Source organism: Physcomitrium patens, chromosome 18 (assembly GCF_059467195.1).
Source record: "Physcomitrium patens ecotype Gransden chromosome 18, ASM5946719v1, whole genome shotgun sequence".
In the NCBI taxonomy this organism is placed as follows: Eukaryota; Viridiplantae; Streptophyta; class Bryopsida; order Funariales; family Funariaceae; genus Physcomitrium; species Physcomitrium patens.
The window spans coordinates 13,836,822-13,861,319 of NC_143427.1; the positions used below are offsets into that span (position 1 = coordinate 13,836,822).

General features: G+C 38.2%; 3 protein-coding genes and 1 long non-coding RNA gene across 4 annotated transcripts; 1 reads left to right on the top strand and 3 right to left on the bottom strand.

Annotated features, from left to right (window-relative positions):
* Positions 1–426: 426 nt before the first annotated feature.
* Positions 427–2,920, bottom strand: LOC112295629 (ammonium transporter 1 member 1). Its single transcript, XM_024547460.3, has 2 exons — positions 1,652–2,920; positions 427–1,264 (listed from the first exon to the last, which is right to left on the bottom strand). The coding sequence occupies exons 1-2, from the start codon at positions 2,751–2,753 to the stop codon at positions 849–851; spliced, it is 1,518 nt and encodes a 505-aa protein (XP_024403228.1). The 5' UTR covers positions 2,754–2,920; the 3' UTR covers positions 427–848.
* Positions 2,921–15,537: 12,617 nt separating this feature from the next.
* On the bottom strand, positions 15,538–17,830 carry LOC112295466 (ammonium transporter 1 member 2). Its single transcript, XM_024547116.3, has 2 exons — positions 16,632–17,830; positions 15,538–16,333 (listed from the first exon to the last, which is right to left on the bottom strand). The coding sequence occupies exons 1-2, from the start codon at positions 17,731–17,733 to the stop codon at positions 15,921–15,923; spliced, it is 1,515 nt and encodes a 504-aa protein (XP_024402884.1). The 5' UTR covers positions 17,734–17,830; the 3' UTR covers positions 15,538–15,920.
* Positions 17,831–18,322: 492 nt separating this feature from the next.
* LOC141045060 (uncharacterized) lies at positions 18,323–20,172 on the top strand. The gene is made up of 4 exons (XR_012216981.2): positions 18,323–18,398; positions 18,700–18,923; positions 19,100–19,386; positions 19,813–20,172. It is a non-coding gene; the product is annotated as an uncharacterized LOC141045060 (long non-coding RNA).
* A 1,369-nt stretch (positions 20,173–21,541) lies between these two features.
* On the bottom strand, positions 21,542–24,083 carry LOC112278623 (ammonium transporter 1 member 2). Its single transcript, XM_024512226.3, has 2 exons — positions 22,775–24,083; positions 21,542–22,447 (listed from the first exon to the last, which is right to left on the bottom strand). The coding sequence occupies exons 1-2, from the start codon at positions 23,874–23,876 to the stop codon at positions 22,038–22,040; spliced, it is 1,512 nt and encodes a 503-aa protein (XP_024367994.2). The 5' UTR covers positions 23,877–24,083; the 3' UTR covers positions 21,542–22,037.
* Positions 24,084–24,498: the final 415 nt, after the last annotated feature.

Genomic DNA, 24,498 nt, shown 5'->3' on the forward strand with positions numbered 1-24,498 from the left:
TTATGAGCTTGAAATATTTACAAAAGGATGTTACATCCGACCGTGCGTGCAAAGTGCACTCTGCCGAAATCCTGATATTAATGCGGAAAGAAGTAACTGGGAGTTAGACAACGTACTCGCAAGAGTATCTACAATAGAGTAAGTTAATCAGCACATAATCATTTGCATAGTTACAGATGAAAAGATACGGAGCGCAAGATAGAATGGCATTGTATTCGAAAAATAAACAAATAAAAAATGACTCACCCAGGAGCCGAATGAGTGCACTTACCCAAAGTCAAGAATAATTTTGGCTAGCTTAAGAGTTTATAGTAAACACCATCAATGCTACACACAGAGCTGGTCCAAAATCCAAAATCCTACTCATAATCCTACTCACAATCAACGACTTAAAGAGAAAGACAACCCACAGACAATAAAACAAACTTCTGCAGAACGAATAGCGGCATATTTATTATACAACCAGGAAGGGCAAATACACAGCAGCAGCCCATGCCTGATTTGCATCTCACAAGGCACACTCCACTTCAACGGTTTGTCACCAACTTAAGATAAGTCTCAAAAGAACACTCTCCTAAGCAAGCCTCACAACCTCACTGGTCACCTCCCTATGAAGTCGTCCTGCATAGTTGACGGGAACGCATCTCCGTAGCCACCAAATCCAATTACTCAGCTACATGACCCGGCTACCTCAAAGTTTATCACCAATCTACCTCACGATGTTATCGGTCGTGCCACGAACACCCCCTCCCATGCAGATTACGACTTCTATGGAGCCTTTTTGCGCTCATATGAAGCGAATTTTCAAACTGTAAGCTACGCACACAAATAGAGAAGAAGAAAGTAAATTATATTGGACCCTGGTTGTTGAGAGACCTCTTATCACCATTGATGGTACTCATGTGCATGATGTGCTCCGAACCATCCTGATGAATGTATGCCGTTCCTCCGTGCCTTGTCAAATCCATACCTGCAACCTCGTCTTCTGGAGAAATACGGAGCAGCTTGAACTTTTGAAGGCCGAGGAACAGAAGACCCATGGTGACAGATACCCATCCAGTGATAGCAAGGATCTCGACGATCTGGGCAGCAAGCAGCTTCCCACCTCCTCCCATGAACAGACCGTAAGGTCTTTCGGGGTCGCCACCATAAATTTGCTGGACGTAATTCTTCTCAGCGAAAAGTCCCACGAACAGTAGACCCCATGCTCCGCAACCGGCATGAAGCTGAGCAGCTTCAAGGGGATCATCGTAGTGAAAACGAGCTGTAAAATAAGAACCAACGTGTCACTTCGTACCATTGCAACCACCACAACCGATGCAGGGAAAAACTGGCTTAAAAGAAAACGAGAAGGCATAACTTATTAGGACAGCTTGAGCAGATCGAAACCCAAATTACATGTTTCTCTGTGTAAAGGATGTGCTAAAATCACAAGAAAACGCTCAATTATGAGGCCTCACAACTTTGAATATGATTATCAGTATACAAATACTGTGATATATACGTCGGACAGCACATGTACGTCAACGGGTCACTTATGAGCTATCTATACTTTACAAACGATACATAGAGGTTAGCAGTTCAGACATTGTGTAGATCCAACATGTCCATGGTGAAATGAATTCAACAATACACACACATGTATTCATACCTGCGAGCTTGTTCAATCCGATCAGCACCCATGCAGCTCCAAACCCGCAGATGATACTCGCCCATGGAGACACCACGGCGCATGATGCTGTGATCGCCGCAAACCCTCCCAACACCCCGTTGCACACATCCAGCACGTTCCAGTGCCCATCCAACAACCTCTTCCCGAATAATGTTGTCACTCCCGCTGTCGATCCCGCCAACGTCGTCGTCACTGCAGTCCTCCCAACTCCGCTCCAGTTGCCCTTCACTCCCTCGTATGGCACCAAAATCTTCAGAAAGCTCCCCGGGTTGAATCCGTACCATCCGAACCACAACAGGAACGTCCCCAACACAACCAACGTCGCACTGTGACCGCGAAAGTTCAATGAGTTTCCAGACTTGTCGAATCTGCCCATGCGGGGGCCTTCAATAAGAGCGCCCCAGAACCCAGCCAGCCCTCCCACCATGTGCACCACACCACTACCAGCGAAGTCGATCGCACCGCTCCCGAACAACAGCCCGCCGGGACCCATACTCTTCGTCGCCGACAGCCAACCATCCGTCGACCACAGCCAGTGAGACACAATCGGGTACACAAATCCAGTCAGCACCGACGAATACACCAGGTACGCTACGAATTGCGTGCGCTCCGCAATCGACCCGGATGTGATTCCCGCGGCAGCGATCGCGAACGCCCACTGAAACAAGAAAAAGCTGTAATCGAAGCTGGCGTTGGGGACATTCTTGAGACCCCAGTTGGCATGACCGATGAAGCCATTGGCCTTCCCGCCCACTCCGAAAGCGAAGGCGAATCCGAACACGTAATATGAGATGCCACCGCAAGCAGCGTCCAGCACATTAGTGAGCATGATGTTCATCGTATTCTTAGCCCGCACCGAACCAGCACACAACATGGCGAAACCCAGCTGCATAGCAAACACCAAGTAGGTGGAAAACAGAAGGTACGTGTTGTCGACAGCCAGTGCCGTGAACCCGAGGCGCGCATCGATGCCATCGAGCTTTGTGCAAAGAAACTCGCTCAAGCCGGTGGAATTCCCTGCAGCACCCAGAAACCCCTGGATGGTGGCTAGGTCCCCCTCTGCACAACCATAAGTGGTCATGGTTACTCCCCACACCCCAAGCTCTCAAAAAGATGTCAAGCACGCGCTCTGATGATCTCCTTCGCGTCCCTAGTCGCTTCTTTACATTGTTCCCACGGCACACTATGTACCACTCGGCACAGAAGCAATGGATCAATTGCCGCTCACGCAGCAAGTAGGCTTGGGAGGAATCCAACTGCGGTGTCATCAGGCGACAATCGCCTCTTTAAAGGATGTGCACACGCTAGACCGCGACACCCTGAACCCGGGAGTACCCCACATCATGTTTTACCTGGGCATGCTATTCCGATCCGTTGCTTCACCTAGAAACTGTGAAGAGGGAGAGTGAGTGAGATGCGGAGCCGGAAGTGGCTGTATGTGCAAAATTCTCTGTCTCCCAATAGTGCAGAGAATTTCTTTTTTAATTAATCTTTGTTACCTGCGCCTAATATTACTTTCTAATGCTCGGACTTTAAGCAAGGCAGGGTGTTGGATTGGATTTTTAGACTCATGTAGTTGTCGCGCAGTCGTTCTCTCGCAGCGTACAGTCATTATCAGTGAAATGAATTGCCTAGTTGTGGGTGTAACTTGTTTTCACAGTAAGGCCAGTACAGCTCTGGTGACGAAAGTCCACCAACACAAAACTGAACAAGAAAAAGGAAAAAATCGCGGCAGCTGCTAAGAAAACGAAAGCTTCCTACGACGTAGCTTGTGCTTTCACTTGCACAAAACTTTCTCTCAATGCTGCTGTTCTGCCTGGTTTAAATGCAAGGTTTCTGCCGAGGTGACTCCATCTTTTACCACTTCGTTTTCGTAGCATCCAGCCTTGAGGGCACCGTTCACACTGCGCCAATGTGAGAAATATCTATTTATTTGACGTTTACATGTGAAGACTTGTGTTGAGCAAATACTGGTCAAATGACAACTTGAGTTGGTGTATGTTGCTGAATAAATTTCGAGTGTTAGAAGTGCTGGAAGTGTATTAATCGACTGCTTTGAAACTCCCGTCTGTCCCTACACCTAAGGTTATGTACTTTTAAAGTTATAAGTGTATAACAGGAATAATTCTAACGAAAGTGATTGTAGAAGGCTTCCATACTCTGACAGTGTTGGATATCAGTGTGAGTTTTGATTTGGTTCCTCAAGTGCGAAAAAGAACAAGGTTGCATTGAATTCCAAAGTTTTCAAAAGGTTGAAAATGTGAAAGTGGCTCAACAATAGTGTGAGTATGTATGAATCAACAGGATACTTCACTGAATTGAACATTGGAACAGGGTTTGCATAGAATAATAAATAAAATTATTGTTTATTTATTATGTTTTCTTCTCCCAAGAGATTTCAAAACATGATAAAAATTCCAATTTGTATGTAAACAAGCTTTCAAGAAAAGAAAGAAAGAACGACAATAGGCAATAACGAAAAGATGGATTTTCTTTCCTTTACCATGTACGACTGGCTCACTTTCCTAAACTCAAAATCTATTGATAGTGTCTGTTGACGGAATATCTTTTGAACAACTATGAAACATCGTCATATAATTTAGTTTCATATTTGGGGGGAGTATGTTTGAACCTATGAGCAACCCGAGAATTGCAAAGTAACTAGTTATTTCATTTCACTCAAAACCTTATAAAAACCAAGTAATTATACTTCTCTCACATGTAGAGGATCATTAAAAGTTTTCTATGCAAAGTCGATTTTTAGCAAGCATAAACTCCGTGGTTCATTTTTTAAATGATTAAAAGTAAAATACATTCACTTAAGTATACGCAAAAGATGCAAGGATTCCACAGTGGACCAGGGAAAGGAAAGTATATAAGTGAATCAATCAGTCCAAATTATATGTACTCTTCCCTTTCTTTCTCCTTTCTACCACTCTTCTTTTAATGCTTTAAGTTCTTTCCACCAAGTCGTTTTCTTTCAATGTTGTGCCTTTTCTCATTTCTTTCTTTCAGATTCCTTTCCTCTTGTTTATTTTCTTTATTTTCTATTTTCTCGATAGGACCAGATGCGTAGACATCTGCCTGTGCTCGTGGAGAACACGCGACTGGGAACAGATACCCAATTGGTTCCCTGCCTCCGGGAACTTGGTAACTTATACCAGAAACCCACTTTGTCAATATAGTTTCACTTCCAAATTTGTTCCTTTTCATTTATCTTTGTCTAGTAATGCAAAAGGAACTCGGGAGCAAACATGGAGGAGGCACTACTCTTCTAGACTGAAAACAACCACAAATGGCACTGAAAACTACCAGTTTGGGCACCTTTCACAATTTCACTTAGTGTTTGCTCAACTTCTAACCCGGGCACGGAGTCTCAGGTCCTGTGGGTAATTCAAATGGATGAATGGCCAGAGAATATATCCCTTCGTATTTTAATCCGCCCGAATATCTGTTCCATTTAAAACTCCGATGATACCCAGATTCCTAGAGCACACAGATCGCTGCAGTAGAAGAGGCCGGGCACAGCATCAAATTGACCACATTTGCATATGTCTTTCGACATCGAGATTTCGTCAAGTTAGGCCTCCGGATTCTTAATGCAACGGTGGTGATTGAGGTTCAATTTGCTCCACTGCTTGGTGCCTGCAGATTCTTACTCACAATGTACGAAGCTTCTATACATCATTTTGCTGATTTCCAATCTGTATGGACACCAGTGGACAGCTAGAAACTCGAGCCACTCGACCTGCGCTACAGGCTCGGGGTGTGAACAATCAGAAATGAAGTACTGGTGAATCAGAATCTGCATCCTACACCTGGGGACATGCCCATTGGGCAGCAATAGACATTATCTAGGGAGCCATTAAGGTTTCTTGTAAGTGTCAACTAAAATTTACCTCGAAGCCACTGCCAATGTGGAGGGTGAGATGGTAAAGTCGTCGAGCACGACGTCCAATAGCCGACTAAAAGTCGTAACGAATTGGAAACGCCTCTCCCTCCAAGTCTGTAATTGCACCGCAAGCTTCCGAATCCCAAATATGGGAGCCCGTCCTGAGCGTGAGGAACGCAGCGCTATTCTTGCGCTTCTCCACTGCTGGAGCGCAATTGTAGACAGGGAGAGGAGAAACCGAGCCAATGACGTTTTTTTCGCACTCTGCGGGCAGCTTGGGGCCAATCTCGTGCACACACAGCTGTTCTGTGTCTCGTCCACAATATGAAGGACCAAAGGGCCCTTCGGGCTCAGCTGAAATTTTCTGCCCGCGGCGCCACGACCAGACTTATGGAAGCGTCCACCCGCTTTTCGTGTCTAGCGATCCCTCCACTTCAGGAGATCCAGATAACCACGGAGACGTAGGAAGGCATTGGGATTCTAGGCCTGCGACAATATAGGCCTAGATTCCAACATTGTGGCTACGGTATTCTTAACTGCCGACTCGATGCAGGTAGTCCGGGAGAGAATGATTCCGGCTTTTCTGCAAGTTCTCGCTTTCCTGAGGTGGAAGTTTACTAGAAACGTGGAAACGTTGACGAGGGTGTGGTAAATGGTAGGGTCCAGAGAGAGGTTTCTGTTTGGCAGGTAACACTGTTTCTTTGGGTTAGATGATAAGAATCTCGGTGTCTCGATACCATCAAGAATTCCAGTTGTCATTGTGTCGAACACTTGATCGGAGAAATAAATAACGTGCAACAAAATAGAACACAAACACTGCACCCCCAATCCTCGACTTTTGTCTTGTTTATCATAAGATGAATGCAGCGCGAATGTAGACCTCGAGGATACTTCAGTTGTCCACTTTTCGCCACTCATGAATGTCGTTGGTTGATTTTGGTTGGAATCTGCTCTCCATACAAGTGATCATCACATGAACCGGGTTTGTCCTAGAGAGAGAGATTCCGAATCACGGTAGTTGGTGAATCACAGGCCCTGAAAACATCAAATGTTCGTAGTGTTGTATGCTTTAAACGCTTTGCTCGTCATGTTTCTGAAAATGCCTGCAACGATATGCCCAGGTTCAGATTTGTTCACAATTGATTGTGGCGATTTGAGTCGAAAGCGTCGGTTGAGTAATTGGCTGATCTCTCCAGCTTGTACACTAGTCAGAAACAGACTCACAACCCAGGATTAACAAGTAGCAAATGTTGAAAAGTAATCGAGACTAGAATTCAAGGAAAAACCTGATGAGTCTGGTAAACTGGAGTGTTTTGTTGACGACCGGCGTTTGGCACTTCGTGAGGATTGCTCTCCCCCAGACTAGTGCAACATGCAGTGGATGAATAATAGAACCTCGGAACTTCCATGCTTCTTTTGAAAGTCAACAAATATGACCTTAAGTTATTTGTACTTTATTTGGAACATTCTGGTGACACGCTCCATTTGTATGGATCTAGAGAAGGCAGCAAAGCTCCAACCTCAAAGCCACTGCTGGCAGGTGAATCTAATTTTGTACCTAAATGATGAAAGAATCTGCTGAGGGCACTAATCATAGAACACCGGCCCCACTGCAGCAGCACAGGATCTCCTCCACGCTCTCAGCATTTAGCCTCTGCGTCGTCATCACCCCAATCGAGCTCATGTGAGCAGCTGTAGCTGCACAAAAACCGGGCACTCAAGCCCAGTGTGTGAACGAAGATAATGACAGAGGCAGAGGCAGAGGCTGTTTATCTCTCTTAGTATGCAAATACAGGTTCCCAGACGGAGCATTGCAGACACTTCGCTCGGTAAGTTCCCCACACAAATGCACAGCGAGTGGGATGGCATTCAACGGGGCTGAGTTTTCTAATCGAAGACGGGAGAATCCAGCATGCGGGGGGGGATGCCAGATTTTGTGCTCATGGGATGGAGGCCATGGAATCCCGTGGGCAACACTCATGCCTGTCTGCAAATCACAGGTCGGGGTTTGCTTATATTCTGCGACGATTCCAGCAAGCGGGGATCCGTAAACTGGGTGGATGGATGTCTGCAGCTTCGGCAGCTGCTGCATCACGTCGTTCATCGGCCCTCCTTGCAGCAGTGCCGATATTCCTGGTTCCTCCCACAGCACCGCCTTTGTTGTATTGTGAGGGGCAAATTCTTTCATGTTTGAAAGTCCGTGCCTTCCGCTAGATGGTGGATAGTGGGCATGCACTCTACATCCATATAATATGTAAGACCTAATTCAATTTGAAGAAATTACGAAGAATTTTTTTTCTTAATTATTTTAGTTTTCTTTGTAATTGATTCAGGTAAAATGAATATAATAAATTTATATCGTAGAAGCAATTCTAACACTAAGAAATTCTTATACTTCTAAGGTGGTGGAGTACTTGATTTGAACACTAAATTATTTATTAAATTTAATATTTTGAATTATAAAAATATTTATAAAATTATAATTATCTTTGATTTTATAATTATCTCTCGAGATATAAAATATGATTTTTCATATGAATTTTTTTTATATGGTTATTTGATTTAATACTAATAAAATATTTTTAATATATTAGAACTAAGCATGACTTGAAGGCTGTTTTATTTATCTTACTACCATTGTCATATAATTGCACGTTATATAACACGAATTTATCTATTTCACCTAGTTTTGATCTTTTATATTTGTCAAACAAAATTGACTTATTTTACGCTTCTAATTTCACCATTATATATATATATATATATATATATATATATATATATATATATATTTAATTAATTTTTCTTTCATTGTATGGCCTTTAAAACTTAACATAGTTGATTTTAAATTATCAGAGAAAAAACATCAAAATCATTAATTCAATTCTATATTTTATAAAATTATGTTTGAAAAAACTTTTTTTTTAATTTTCAAACAATAGAAATTTTATTGTGTGTAAAAAAGTGTATTAATCTAAAAAAATATCAAAATAATTTTAAATTTTATTAAGTATAGTATATACTTGAAAAGATTGACTTTATATTTCTTTTTAATATTTAATGTATAATTATTTAAAATCTTGATTATTATATTATAACTTCAATAAATTACTGAATTTATCTTTTTTCATATATTTTTAAATAAGATATTTTTTAATATACAGACAGTATTTTTAAAACACTCTCACCATTCAAAATGACTTAAGTTTTTCCATAATTCTAATTAAATTACCAAAAATATTGAAAAATATAAATTCTTTAAATAACTTGTATTCTTTATCATTTTTATCATATGTAGGAATAATTTTAAATCATAAATAAATAAAAAGTAATCTACATATTAATATTTTAAGAATGATTTTAGTAATAAAATGTATAGTTTATCAGATTTTTTTTCAAATAATTTAATGCACAATAAATTTGAAATTCATCTAAAGACTCACATCTATTTTATATTATGTAATAAATTATAATTCCTTAGATTATTAAGAGTACATAATTTGTTCAATTCTAACAAAAATCCTAAAATAATATTCATACACATTTTTCTCTAATTGCATTAAGTAATAGTACCATTATAAGTAAGTCCATAATTAAATACAACTGATTAATATTTTTTAAAATAGAAATTATAAAAATAATAATTACTTAACTTATTAATTAATTATTAATCATTATATAATATGCTTAAACACAAAAAACACATTATCTACTTTAAAATATTTTTAAAAATTAATAATAATAATTCCTTGTTAATTACATTATGTAATTTTTGTTTTCTTTATAAAATTAGGAGAAATAGAAAAAATAAAAATTAAAAGGAGAAATAAAAATAAAAATATAGATGGAAAAAGAACAAAAAAATTCTATTATAATTAAACGATATGTTTTTAGGTTTTAGGCAATTATCAATGATATTATTCTATTATTTTCTTAATGCCGAAATTAGTTCATGTGATGTTTAAATATATTCTTATATGAATTTCATTTAAATATTTATATACATACTATATTTAGAATTTATAAATTACTTACAATATTAGAAAATTATAACACTTTGGAATTAAATACTTTTATAATCAGATATATTCAAAGTTAAACCTTCTGAGTGGATTTTAATTTTTTATATATAATAAAATATGTATTTAAAATGATAAATTTATTTACTTGAGTTACTAAAATATAAAAAGGATATATTTATGTATGTTTACAAAATTCATAGCAATTTATGTATGTTTACAAAACTTACTTATATATACAAAATTAATAGCAAATAATCTTTAAATTATAATATATATTTTTTTAATTTTATTACCAAAGCTGAAACAATACTTTAAAGTTTTATTTTCAAGTATTTAAATAAACAAAGTAAAAATAAATTGTAATAAAGTACAAGCTTAAAATGTTTTAACTTCATTAGAATATACAATTTTTGATTCGAATTAATACAGTAATACTGTTTAAAACTAAAAATATAACTATTATTAATAACATATTTAGTTACTTAAATTTTTTCTTAAATTTCGGTCAAAGTTTTTTTTTGAAAAAACTTAATTAAATTAAAAAATTTAATTTAAACATATTTTATTCGTTAAAGAATAAAAATAATTTATTAGTTGTATTATATCTACGACACTTTAAATTGTTTCTTTAAGCTTATAAAATAAAATAAAATAAAGTCTTACAACCTTGTTCTGTTTACATATTATGACATCAATAACAATAATATTATGCATACAAATATATATATATATATATATATATATATATATATGAAATTTCTTATTTTGAAATCAATATATATATATATATATATTATTTTTTTATTTTTTTATTTTATCATAATATAAATGATTATGAATATATATATATATATATATATATATATATATATATATATATATAAAATTTAAAATTTTCGAAATTAGTTTAGCATTTTATTCTCAATTCCACTTGCAAGGTACATTGTTTATTATTATTATTATTATTATTATTATTTTTTAGGTGACTTATTAAGTGTGGTCTTTGTAATATGTATTGAATAATCAACCAAGAAATTACATTTTTATGGAGAAATATACACAAATTAGAAAATTATAATACAATTTGATGAAATACATATATAATTGTAGTTCTATCAAACTAAGTATTATAACCACTAAATCTCTTCAAGACTACCTATTTAGTATTCTCATGTTTTATTAAATAGAAAAAACACTATGTTGTAGGAATATGTATGAATATATTTATGTATGTTTACAAAATATATACGGTTTTATAATGTTTAAGTTATAAAAATCCAATAAAAATATTTGATCAATTTTTTTAATATAGCTAAGTTTAATATGGAAAGGTAAAAATAAATTTATGATCTAGTATAATTAAATATTAGGATCAAACTTTTTAAATTTAGTTATTTAATTTTTATACATTTATAAGTAATGTAGTTAAATCTAAACAAGATTAATTTCTAAATACATGGATTTTAATTAAATTAATCCTCTGGTTGGACCGAAATTACAAATATTACAAATTAGAATATTAAAAACACAAATAAAAAGTCTAAATCTATATATATATATATATATATATATATATATATATTTAAATCATAAATATAATAATACATAAATATAATCTCCAAGTCTTACACACTAAGAATAAACTATATCATAGTTAGTTATATTTTAGATTTATTTCTTAAAGTGAATTATGAATTTTCGTTTCCATTAGGAACAATAATTATCAACAAAAAAATCTCATAATATTATAGATTTAATTTGTAAAAGTAGAAAAATAAGTAAAAGTGATGTGTTTGTATATAACAAAATGATTTTAAATAAATCTATTTTTATTCTGATATTAAGTTATGATAATTTTATTTGAATTAATCTGATTTATATTTAAAGTTTTTATTATACTTTGTAGGTAAATGTAAATATATAATGCTGAATTAATTTATTAATAACAGAATGGTCTTATATAAACTTATAAAGGAGTTTAATCTATGAATCTCATTTACATGCATTTTAATATAGTTTATTCTGTAAAATATTACAGATTCGTCGAGAATAATTTTATTCACTTTATAGAATAATATATATATATATATATATATATATATATCTGTAATTCTTAATTTTATAAATATTAAATAATAAATACCTACAAAAAATAAGGCCAAAATATTCTATATATATATATATATATATATATATATATTTCTATTTGTTAGATTTTATAAATTTGCATTTAATAGTTTATTGTGTCTAGGGTCTGAAAATTAACAATAAAGTGTAAAAAATCTAATCATGTTTATATATCATTACTTAATAATTTATGTTTCAATCTCGTGGGGAGTGAGTAGAGACGTTTGTTAATAGCAACTACATTTGATGTAACTATGGTTGTGTTGTTTCTAAGTCGAACATATATCTTTACTCTACTTGAGGTGCACAAAATAGATTTTGCAGGTTGGATATTTTGTGAATGGAAGAGGAGGAGAGAAGGAGTGTGAAGCAGGGCCCATCTAAGGCAGAAATGGAAGTGGGGGTGCTAGAAAAAAGAGGTGGAAACAAGGAACACAAATAAAAACAAGGAATAGAGATCTTGCTTTAACAACTCTCTTTTAATATTACATACATGTTTTTATTCAAAAATATGCTAATATTTTTATTAATATTCATTTCTTTCGAAATAATTTTTTATTGTAAATATGTTAATTAAATAATTCTTATTTTTTTATAAAAAATAAGTCTCATCTTTTGGAATAATTTTAATATTTTCAAAAAAATATATAATTTTTTAAATATGCAAATGTTCAACTTTTTTTTCTATTTTTTTCACAATATTTGCTTTATCATTTTAAAAGTGGTCATTTTTTATTCTTTTATTTCTAACTATATCTATTATTATATAAGCAGGATAAAATATATTTTTTAATATTACATGTACTTTAATTGTAAATAATAGAAATTTTAACTATTTCATCTTCACAAACATCATTGTATTTAGTATATAAAGCTTTTTAATCTACAAAATATATTTATTTCAATTAAGATTTTAATAAACTACGATACTTCTAATATTTAAATAAACGATTTATCTAAGAGGTATTTCATAACTCTCTAAATTTATTTTCTACAAAAAAAACTAATAATTCATTAAAATATTATTCTCAATTAATGTGTTTTTTTGTTTTTAGATTAGTCGTTATTTTATTAAAAATCTGATGTTTTGCATTATTTGTTAAGTTAGAGTAATTTTTTTCTATAAGAGTTGAGAATATAAATCTAAACAAGTTTAAAAAATTAAAAGTATAACATGAGTAATAAAGAATAAATAATAATAATAATAATAATAAAATGTAGGTATGTATGTATATATTTTACTAAATCGACTTACACATGATGAAGAATATGGTAATCATTATGACTATGGTTGATTTTTATTGGTTTTGGATCCAATAGTGGAGAAATAAATCTTGATGTATTTTATTTTATTTTTCATGATGGTTAGGATATGTGGGAAAATTTAGTAAAATTATGGATCTATTTAAGATTCCCATATATATATATATATATATATATATATACACCTTTTAAAATTTATAAATGATACAAAACTAGAATAGAAAATATTTAATTCAAAACGATTGTAAATGCTTAAGGTGAGATTAAAATATAAGAGAGCCATTTATAAGACCATCAATTGCCTTAATCTTGTCTTTATCAATACTATGTTAAAGGTTTTCAAGGACTACAAGACTTGTGACTACATGCTGCATGTAAGAATAATTATAGATCCAACTTCTATTTAGAAAGGTCCCAAAATGTTTTACAAAAAATATATTTGTATGTTAACATATTTTTATTTATTTCTATAAAAAATTCTATGAAAATGAAATAGTTTATTCTGCATGTAATGTTTAAATAGTTGATTTTCAGATAATATGAATAATTCCAGAATAAAAGGTAATGTTGTATTGCAACTTGGTTTTCACTTCTTAAAATAATTTTACAATCACCTCTAATCCTCATCTATATATTTTTCCTATTTTTTTTCTTTTTTGTCACGCTATTATTTTAATCTCATCAGAGCTCTTGCAATTTCCATTCAACTTCAAGCACTTCATGGTCACCCAGTGAATGGGCCCAGGAGCTCCTCCTGATGCTTCTGGATCAGAATAGTCCCCTTCCTTGTTTTGTGCATTGTATTCAGTTTTTCTATTCCTGTGTGGAGTTTATGCCATTCCTCAAGCATTCATCGGAATTCCCTGCATGTCCCTTGTCTACATCCTTCTTCTTCTGCTTTTCGCACTAGAGGCCGTGTGGTACCAAAGAAGAGGGCACTTTCTGCACCCTTTCAAACCATTTTTGACAAAATGTTCATTTCACTGAAAAATTTGGAAGATTCTGTACAGTGCTTGTACAGATCACAGCTTTAGTTATTGACTCTTTTAGGAAGAAAAATTAATTGGACAAGTTTGATATTCTAAGAAGTCATGGTGGGTTGATTTGGCATGATAAGGCACAGACCTGCACACTGCAAGGTCACCTAAATACAAGTAAACAAATAAATCGAAATTTAAATGTTACTTAATCAATAGCATAAACAAATGATGCATTAATTCATGATGTGTTTAGGTGGCCTTGTAAAATGCAGGTTTTAGTAATTTAATGGTAATTTGGTCATTCATCAGCATCTCTCATTTTTCACATTGAAGTGTTTAAAACATCCAATCACAATCTTAAAAGCAGCTATATTTTAAATACATAAAATGAATTACAGATATGGTCAGTGATTATGTGTTTCTAAAATAAAGTCGAAGAATATTAGAATCCAGTAGCCATGATACTCACTAACTTTGTAGAATATCTCACAAATTTCACTTAAATTACATTTGGTATTAACATTAACTTTTAAAACAGAGGAAGAATAAGGAGGAGTAGTACATCTATAGACTTGTCTTCATTTTCTTGCCTGCAAGCTATGAGTAGGAAAAGAAAACTGTATCATCAAAAACCTCCTGACAGGAATGTCAGAGGAATAATTTGAGAAGTATGATAAGTCTAAAGCACCACGAGACCCCCAACCTTATAACATTTCTCTTCAACTCAGATTCAGCAAATCAGCAAAAGGAAATGAACTGGCTGGGATCCTTTTCTAAACTTTATGCTAATATGTCAACTTTTACGAGTAGTTAAAAAGAAAGATTGCGATCACCTGCATGAAATCATTCACCCTACTACGCCCAAAACCTACAAAAAGATTGAAGAAGCTTCTGATTTCCAACTGCGTTGCTCAAATCTCCACATGAAGCTCGGACATTTGCTCAGAACTTTATCTATTCATTTGAGGCCATAGGATTAGCCACTGCACACATTCTTCGAGTTCAACACGCCACATATCATGGAATGTTCTACAGGCTTGTCGTGGTGACCCACTGCAAGATACTCACAGAGAGCGGAATAAAAACAAACTAGTAACATAATCGTTTGGTGTGACTGTAGTAGCACGAAGCATTAGTCTCTCTTATCACAAAAAACCCTTTGTGTTTCGGAACGTGACTTTCGGTTAGAAGCATCTTGTACAGTTCACCACCTTTCCAACCTCACACGAATAGGCACTGTAGAGTCAGAATGGACCCTTAGAGTGGTAGATGGTTCACATACGATACAAAGTGCTACTTCTCGACGTAACTTGATACACAATTGTTTGATTCACCAAACTCTTCAGGGATATTTTCTTTAAACATTGGAATACAATGCCGTAAGGACTGTGTGGATATCAGTCATAAAATACTTCCTCCAGTTCACACTATGCTAAACTAGTGTACCTAGCACTGCACAATTGCTTTCAACAGATTCAATTCCAGAACTGTTCGCATCATATGTTACCATACCAGCACAGGTTTGTTGTACAAGCTCGTAATTAATTCTATTGGTTGAATTTGAATAACCCACACTGGAGATACTAAACACCCCAGCTAACAATTCTGGATAGCATTATCATTGGCTACAAGAGCCCTTGGAAACAGGGGCACATCGTCAATTCCCAGATAAATAGGAGTGATACCTCAAATGCTTAACCTACACAAACCATAACGCGAAGTCCACCTAGGAATAATCCTCCAATCTGTTCAATACTGCCACAAAAACGCTAGTACTTGAATTTTCATCTGCAGCGACATCTGCAAATGTAGTCAACAGACACAATACCTCTCCGTTTCATTCAACTATTTGCGGAGAGGTACCGGCGATGGTCACACACCACCTGGCAGAAGTTATATCTGTTTTTATACATTCTCAATACATTGAGACACTCAGAGCCAGTGACTATCCGATAAGGGGCAGCCTAAATTGGCATTTGGTCGTTGGCATTCCTCTTATCGCCATTGATGGTGCTCAAATGCATCACATGCTCTGAACCATCCTGGTGAATGTATGCTGTCCCTCCGTGCCTTGTCAAATCCATACCGGCAATCTCGTCCTCGGGAGTGATCCGCAGCAGCCGGAACTTGTGAAGGGCGAGAAACAGCGGGCCCATCGTCACAGTCACCCAACCCGTAATCGCAAGAATTTGAACAATCTGTGCAGCTAGCAACCTGCCACCACCTCCCATGAATAGACCAAAAGGTCTGGAGTCTCCACCATAAATTTGCTGAACGTAATTCTTCTCAGCGAAAAGTCCCACGAAAAGAAGGCCCCATGCTCCGCAACCGGCGTGAAGCTGAGCAGCTTCGAGGGGATCATCGTAGTGGTAACGAGCTACATGACCACATATAAACAAACCACAGTGTTAATTGATTCCAAAATTGTGTCAACACAAAGGTAACGATTTCGTGAGAGCAAGACGACAAAAAATAGGCAGATAAACAACAGACTATACATACTCTTTCGAAACTCAACAGTTTAATTCAAATGAACATCACCTTTCCATTTGGACGTTACTGAACAACACTTTCAATTCACACTTTACAATACAAGGAACACCAACCAACAGCCATAAGCAAACGAACACAACTTACAGAACACGATTTCCATCATTGTAGCAGGTGAAACATACCAGCAAGCCTGTTGAAGCCGATCAGCACCCATGCAGCTCCAAACCCGCAGATGATACTCGCCCATGGAGACACCACGGCGCATGATGCTGTGATCGCCGCAAACCCTCCCAACACCCCGTTGCACACATCCAGCACGTTCCAGTGCCCATCCAACAACCTCTTCCCGAACAATGTTGTCACTCCCGCTGTCGATCCCGCCAACGTCGTCGTCACTGCAGTCCTCCCAACTCCGCTCCAGTTGCCCTTCACTCCCTCGTATGGCACCAGAATCTTCAGAAAGCTCCCCGGGTTGAATCCGTACCATCCGAACCACAACAGGAACGTCCCCAACACAACCAACGTCGCACTGTGACCGCGAAAGTTCATCGAGTTCCCAGATTTGTCAAATCGTCCAATTCGTGGTCCCTCTATGAACGCGCCCCAGAACCCAGCCAGCCCTCCCACCATGTGCACCACGCCGCTACCAGCGAAGTCGATCGCCCCACTCCCGAACAACAGCCCGCCGGGACCCACACTCTTCGTCGCCGACAGCCAACCATCCGTCGACCACAGCCAGTGAGACACAATCGGGTACACAAATCCAGTCAGCACCGACGAATACACCAGGTACGCTACGAACTGCGTGCGCTCCGCAATCGACCCGGATGTGATTCCCGCGGCAGCGATCGCGAACGCCCACTGAAACAAGAAAAAGCTGTAATCGAAGCTGGCGTTGGGGACATTCTGGAGACCCCAGTTGGCGTGACCGATAAAACCATTGGGCTTCCCACCTTGTCCGAAAGCGAAGGCGAATCCGAACACGTAATACGAGATGCCACCGCAAGCAGCGTCTAGCACGTTGGTGAGCATAATGTTCATCGTGTTCTTAGCCCGCACCGAACCGGCACACAGCATGGCGAAACCCAGCTGCATAGCAAACACCAAGTAGGTGGAGAACAGCAGGTACGTGTTGTCAACAGCCAGGGTGGTGAACCCGAGGCGCGCATCGATGCCATCGAGCTTGGAGCAAAGAAACTCGCTCAAGCCAGTGGCATTGCCCGAGGCACCCAGATACCCCTGAAGAATGGTCAGGTCCCCCGCCGCACACCCGTAGGTCGTCATGGTCGACCTCCACGACACTCACACCTCACAACCAGAGCTCCTGCAAACCAACTGTCTATCCTGCAACGACCCACTCCCCACCATCGAGCCCACTTCGTCCTTGTAATCCACTTCCACGAGAGCCACGAAGCATTTATATCCTCCTCAGGCACCCCCCAGCGGTGACTCCGTTCGCGTCGTCCTCCTCTGCGGAACACGAGGACACCAGAGGACAATTCGCGGCCACTCAACACCCTAGAGGATCGGTCCACTCTGTGGGTACTGCGGTAATTCGACGACGCCGCAAGTTCGCCTCTAAACAGGGTGCGAAAAGTGACACAGCGAGGAACCAGTAACGCGACGGGTTATGGGCGTAAACGCCCATCCCGTCGGCCTCGCTTTTAACCCGGCCACAATGTCGCAGTCCTCCGGCCGGCGACACGACGGATATTTCATCGTTCGTCCAGGGCGACTGTCCGTCGGCCAATTCTCGTCTCTGTCTCCAACTGGAAGGGTGATCAGGTCCAATGCTGGGGCCCGCTTTGATGCCGTTTAACCTTTTCCTTATTTCGCTCCTCTTGCCTGTTACTTAATCCTTTGCCTACGTTTACTTTCCCTTCTCGCTATGCTATTTCACTTGGTGGCATTGAAAGAAATACTAGATTACTGCATGTGAAAATAATTGGGTATTTATCTTTGCACTCTCTGGTATTCTAATGTAGTATTTTAACCGCGTTCTAAATGTATTTTGATGTGAAATGCGTTGCATTTATGTTTGGAATTGTGCATACCGTTTTTATTATAAAAGCGGGTTTATTTGTGATTGTGAATGTGATAAAAAATTTATTCTTAACATCTGTGTTATTTATATTCTAAGATGCAGATTAAGAACCGCCGTTGTGGGCGTGTCTATTGATTATATTGGGATCTTTGTGTGCACTTTTTCATTTTCCATATTTAATAGTATTCCGTTTATGTTTTTGGAAGGTGTAATGTAGGGCTGGAACATTATTCCATGTTCTTGATGTTCTTCGTTGCGACATCTTCAATAATATTCCTGGAATAATTGAAGTTTATGGTCTTATTTAATTTGTGACCAAGTACAATTTTACATATGTTTATATGTAGCGTGCTATTTTAATATTTTGTGTAATGTTTGAGGATGCTACATTGAAGCACCCCAATCTTGTTTTGAAGAGTATTAGTTTTAAGTATGCATAATATATGTATATATATATATATATATATATATATACTATTTATTACACAGCTTTAAAGTAAATAAATCAATCAAGTTCCAATATATGTTTCCAAAAAAAATATGTTTAGAGCCATTAAATTATATTTATATGGATGCAACTGCTACATGCTAGTTTTTATATTGCAGGGTTTGCTATTAAATAAATAAATTTACAGAAAGTTGAATATTTTATTAATACACAAGATATTTTTCAATCCTAGGCTTAAATTCGATTTTTTTTCTTAGGCCCATAAATTACATTACGTGAAAACATATTAAACCACAATAACTTTTCAAGGTTTAATAATCGGAACATCACAGTGCAAAGAGAACAGATTGTGAAAATGTTGACCTTAAAGGAATATTCATTATTGGGAAGCAATTTATTATGTAGGAATTGCTGCCAAGTTTTCGTTCTGAAATTATTTCTATTTGTAAGATGGTTGACCTAACATGTATCATTACTATTCTTATATATATATATATATATATATATATCTAAACAGGTCTTTTTCTGTAGGCTGCAATGTCCAGGCTTCCTTGCTAGTATTGAGTCACTAAATTATCCAAAATCTAGTTCAATCTATTTTCTCATTCCAGCGCCTTTGCTTACTTGTAATGGTTTCTATTTTTGTGGCCCTCATTTCTAGATGCAAACTGGAAGTAACTGTATATTCTTGTTTGCTTAGTTTTGGACACCAATCTACAGTAATAGTTTAAAACATGATTCAAAATTATTTAAAATATAAAATAGAACAAAGCAAAGATAGCAGTATATTTTAATGATAAAATGTTTGTAGGTAGGTTAGGTTTAAGTTTCATTGTTTTGCTTGTAATGGTTCCATTTATATGTGCCTCAGGAACTAACTTGGGTGGCTGTCAAATGTAAAATGTGTCTGGCTTTTGCTATAGAGCTCAAATATTGACATACTCTTTTCTATGAATTGTGGCTTTTGCACCCCTTGACCCAAGTGGTTCCCTAGGTGGCATATATGTGTAGTAGTTATTATTATTGTTATTATTACACACTAACCCAGAAGAGAGTTATTTCCCAAGCTTGATAAATATCAAATTAAAACAAGTTGAGCCAGAAAACAAGAATGGATACAACAAGATGGTGAGGAAAGTCAGTTAGTACTGTGCTTCTCAACTGTCTCCCTAAATACCTGGTAGAAAACTGCCACACTATTAAGGCAAAGAAATTCAATAGTCTATTAGTACTATTCATCACTGTGCTGATAAACCTGCTTAATTTATATTATCTACACACTGGTTTGTTTTGTTTTGTTTGTTTGTTTATCCATGTCAGCACAGAGTTTGCATTCCACATGAATCTGTGACTATTACATCACTTCAATGCAACTCTCTCACTTACTTGAAGACCAAATTTGCAGTCCTACAGGTCAAGTTCCAAAATCTGACTTGAACTGCTGCTATGGGTCAGATAATACTTTAGTGGTCATTTTTATTTGACCACAATAACTGTGTTGTACGTTTTGAATCAAAGTGTGAAACCAGATGTCTTGCCATGGGCTGCATAACTCCTTTGATTACATGAAAGAAATGAGAGCATTTTTCAACCTTCCTTTGCCACAAGATCTGGAGAATGGTTTGTGCTGGGACCAGAATCTGGCACTAATGGATGAATGGCTATGTTGTCTTTGTTGGTAAAAGTTGTCCATGTGTGATGCACCAAAAGTTTTTCTGCCAATAACAGGTCTTCTAAATGTGGAAAATGTCATGCCCTATAATGCTCCCATAAACGGGCATTTGTCTGTTCCTTTGAGAATCAAATCATGAAGGTTATTCACAGAATTTATTTTGCTTGTGAAGGTTAGCACAAACAAAGCAATTTAAAATTTTGAATTGCACTGGTGAATTTTACTATTTTTGAAAAAAGCCCTGCCTCATTTGATGATCACCTTAACTTTCTTCTTTTTGTTTTTTTGTTTTTTTAAAAGCACTTGCATGGATTTACAGTTACAATGTCACTTACCACAATGTTTTATGTCCCAATCACAGTGTGTGTTTATTGATTTATCTGTCATTTTATCACTAGTTTTTTTTCTTCTTAAAGCTGATAACTTGAATAAAACTTGAATCGTAACTTTATTTTCAAACTTCAGACGTATCAAAACTGAAAGCCTAGTTCGTAAAAGTCTCCTTACATGGAATTATTTGAATATCAGAGAATCTAGAACAACCAAGTACTCCACGATGACAGGTTCATTTCTATGCCAATTAATACGCCCTTGGATTTCAACCTGACACATTCTGGTAATTTTCTCCACGAGATTCATATGTACCAAGATAATGACTTCTAAAATCTCACTGTTTTCTACTACTGTTATCATGTATACGTAAATATTCACAAGTTTCACTGTGCTTACCAAGCTGACAACAGAGAAGGATGAGATGATTTCCACTTCTCAATTAGAAAGCTCTATTCGCATCGTATTTATCCTGTTCTCTTTGTTTCTCATCAATGATTACAGACAGAATTGTTAACATAAAGCCACTCGAGCATCATGTCTGCGAGCTTTTCAACAGTACATAGCAGATCAACGAAAAGCACTGATGGAATATTAGTTGTTCCAACACGTATTTATTAGTTCCCACGATGAAAAAGAACCTCGATTTGAGGAAAAAACAGTGAGGATTGCAACCATGAACTGGAATATTGCCTTCTTTGGCACACGCGACCTCAAATAGATTGCTGAGTCTCAGCTGTTAAAGTCACGAGATAAAGCTTCTTAGGCTGTCATTCTAAGTCTGACACAGAAATCAGATCCTAATTGGTACTTTCAGTAAGCCACCTGAAGGCTTTTCACGAAGTGACAAGAATCAGTCCCAGCACATCAACCCATCCTCGAGGGTGCTGCGCAGAGGAAGGGCATATCGAGGCAACTTCTTCAAAAGCGATGGCAAATGATAACTTCTGTGCAACTGGGGGCACATCACGAAGCGCAGTGCGGCTGCGAGTGTGGCTTCGACGTTACACCAAGAGCACTCCACCAGTAAGAGCTTAAATCTACCAACTGAACCATGTCGCTCCGAATCAACGCCATGGACGTTCAAGACGCATTTAGATTGGGATTTTACCATTGTGATTCTTATCCCCCTTCGTAGTGAAGTGCACCAACTGCTCCGAGCCGTCGTTGTGAATATATGCAGTACCTCCATGCCTCGTCAAATCCATACCTGCAATCTCATCTTCGGAGGAGATACGCAGCAGCCGGAACCTGTGAAGGGCGAGAAACAGCGGGCCCATCGTCACAGTCACCCAACCCGTAATCGCAAGAATTTGAACGATTTGGGCAGCTAGCAACCTGCCACCGCCTCCCATGAATAGACCAAAAGGTCTGTCGGCGTTGCCACCATAAATTTGCTGAACGTAATTCTTCTCAGCGAAAAGTCCCACAAACAGAAGACCCCATGCTCCGCAACCGGCGTGAAGCTGAGCAGCTTCAAGGGGGTCATCGTAGTGGAAACGAGCTGTAAAAATGCCAAATTCCAGTAAGTAAATGAATTACCTCAAAGAAAGTACCAACGCCCACACTAAAGAATATCTAGTTTGACCACATCACTTCTCGTCCCAGTAAACAATCAAGTCCGCTTTGTTGGAGCAATGGCAATGCGACACAACCCATCACCCTAAGTATGAAGAGAGGACGCTGAATAGGAACAAAACCTAGTCCCACCCGATTTACCTTGAATGGTGTCACGGTAAAGGAAACGACTAACACAGGTACAATTCAACAACTCGACCAGAGCATTAAAAACATCAACAAAGTAACCCTGTAAAACACAAAATATACACACCAGCAAGCCTGTTGAAGCCGATCAGCACCCATGCAGCTCCAAACCCGCAGATGATACTCGCCCATGGAGACACCACGGCGCATGATGCTGTGATCGCCGCAAACCCTCCCAACACCCCGTTGCACACATCCAGCACGTTCCAGTGCCCATCCAACAACCTCTTCCCGAACAATGTTGTCACTCCCGCTGTCGATCCCGCCAACGTCGTCGTCACTGCAGTCCTCCCAACTCCGCTCCAGTTGCCCTTCACTCCCTCGTATGGCACCAGAATCTTCAGAAAGCTCCCCGGGTTGAATCCGTACCATCCGAACCACAACAGGAACGTCCCCAACACAACCAACGTCGCACTGTGACCGCGAAAGTTCATCGAGTTCCCAGATTTGTCAAATCGTCCAATTCGTGGTCCCTCTATGAACGCGCCCCAGAACCCAGCCAGCCCTCCCACCATGTGCACCACGCCGCTACCAGCGAAGTCGATCGCCCCACTCCCGAACAACAGCCCGCCGGGACCCACACTCTTCGTCGCCGACAGCCAACCATCCGTCGACCACAGCCAGTGAGACACAATCGGGTACACAAATCCAGTCAGCACCGACGAATACACCAGGTACGCTACGAACTGCGTGCGCTCCGCAATCGACCCGGATGTGATTCCCGCGGCAGCGATCGCGAACGCCCACTGAAACAAGAAAAAGCTGTAATCGAAGCTGGCGTTGGGGACATTCTGGAGACCCCAGTTGGCGTGACCGATAAAACCATTGGGCTTCCCACCTTGTCCGAAAGCGAAGGCGAATCCGAACACGTAATACGAGATGCCACCGCAAGCAGCGTCTAGCACGTTGGTGAGCATAATGTTCATCGTGTTCTTAGCCCGCACCGAACCGGCACACAGCATGGCGAAACCCAGCTGCATAGCAAACACCAAGTAGGTGGAGAACAGCAGGTACGTGTTGTCAACAGCCAGGGTGGTGAACCCGAGGCGCGCATCGATGCCATCGAGCTTGGAGCAAAGAAACTCGCTCAAGCCAGTGGCATTGCCCGAGGCACCCAGATACCCCTGAAGAATGGTCAGGTCCCCCGCCGCACACCCGTAGGTCGTCATGGTCGACCTCGGCACTCACACCGTGGGCTTCCTGCAAGTGTATGCTGCGTTAGACACAGTCTCCTGTCGTCATGAATTCAGCTACAATCGCAGAAACTGCTGAAGCTGTCCGGAATCTCGTCACGATTCGCAACAGCTTCGCTATTGAAACCACTGGGTGTTGGGATTGGCGAGGAGGCACTTATAACTGCTGTCCCCATTGTCGAACCTCCAACATCTGTGTGTCCGTTTGCACACGCACTCTAATTTCGAGTCTTCGGTATGATTCCGCAGTCGAGGACCACTGCGAAAGAGAGCGACGTGCTTTTCGTCGGACGACAGCTTTCGAGGGTTGTCGTCCGACGAACAGCTTTCGTGGATGTATCTTCTCCTTTGGAATGAATGGTGCTCCAGTATGTGGCGATGCTCGTTTCAGGGTAGGATTTTGTGGTTGCTTCAACAAGAGATGAATCGCAATGAACTGGGTCAGTTTGATTGTCTGATTCCATGGATTTCTGTAGAGTTTGAAATGAAAAAGATTTTCAAATAGTGAGGTGTTGTTTCTTTATTATAGAACAATGAGTTTTGAGTCTTTTCACTAATCCATGTACACGTGAATCAAGTATTTACTGTTCAATATCCT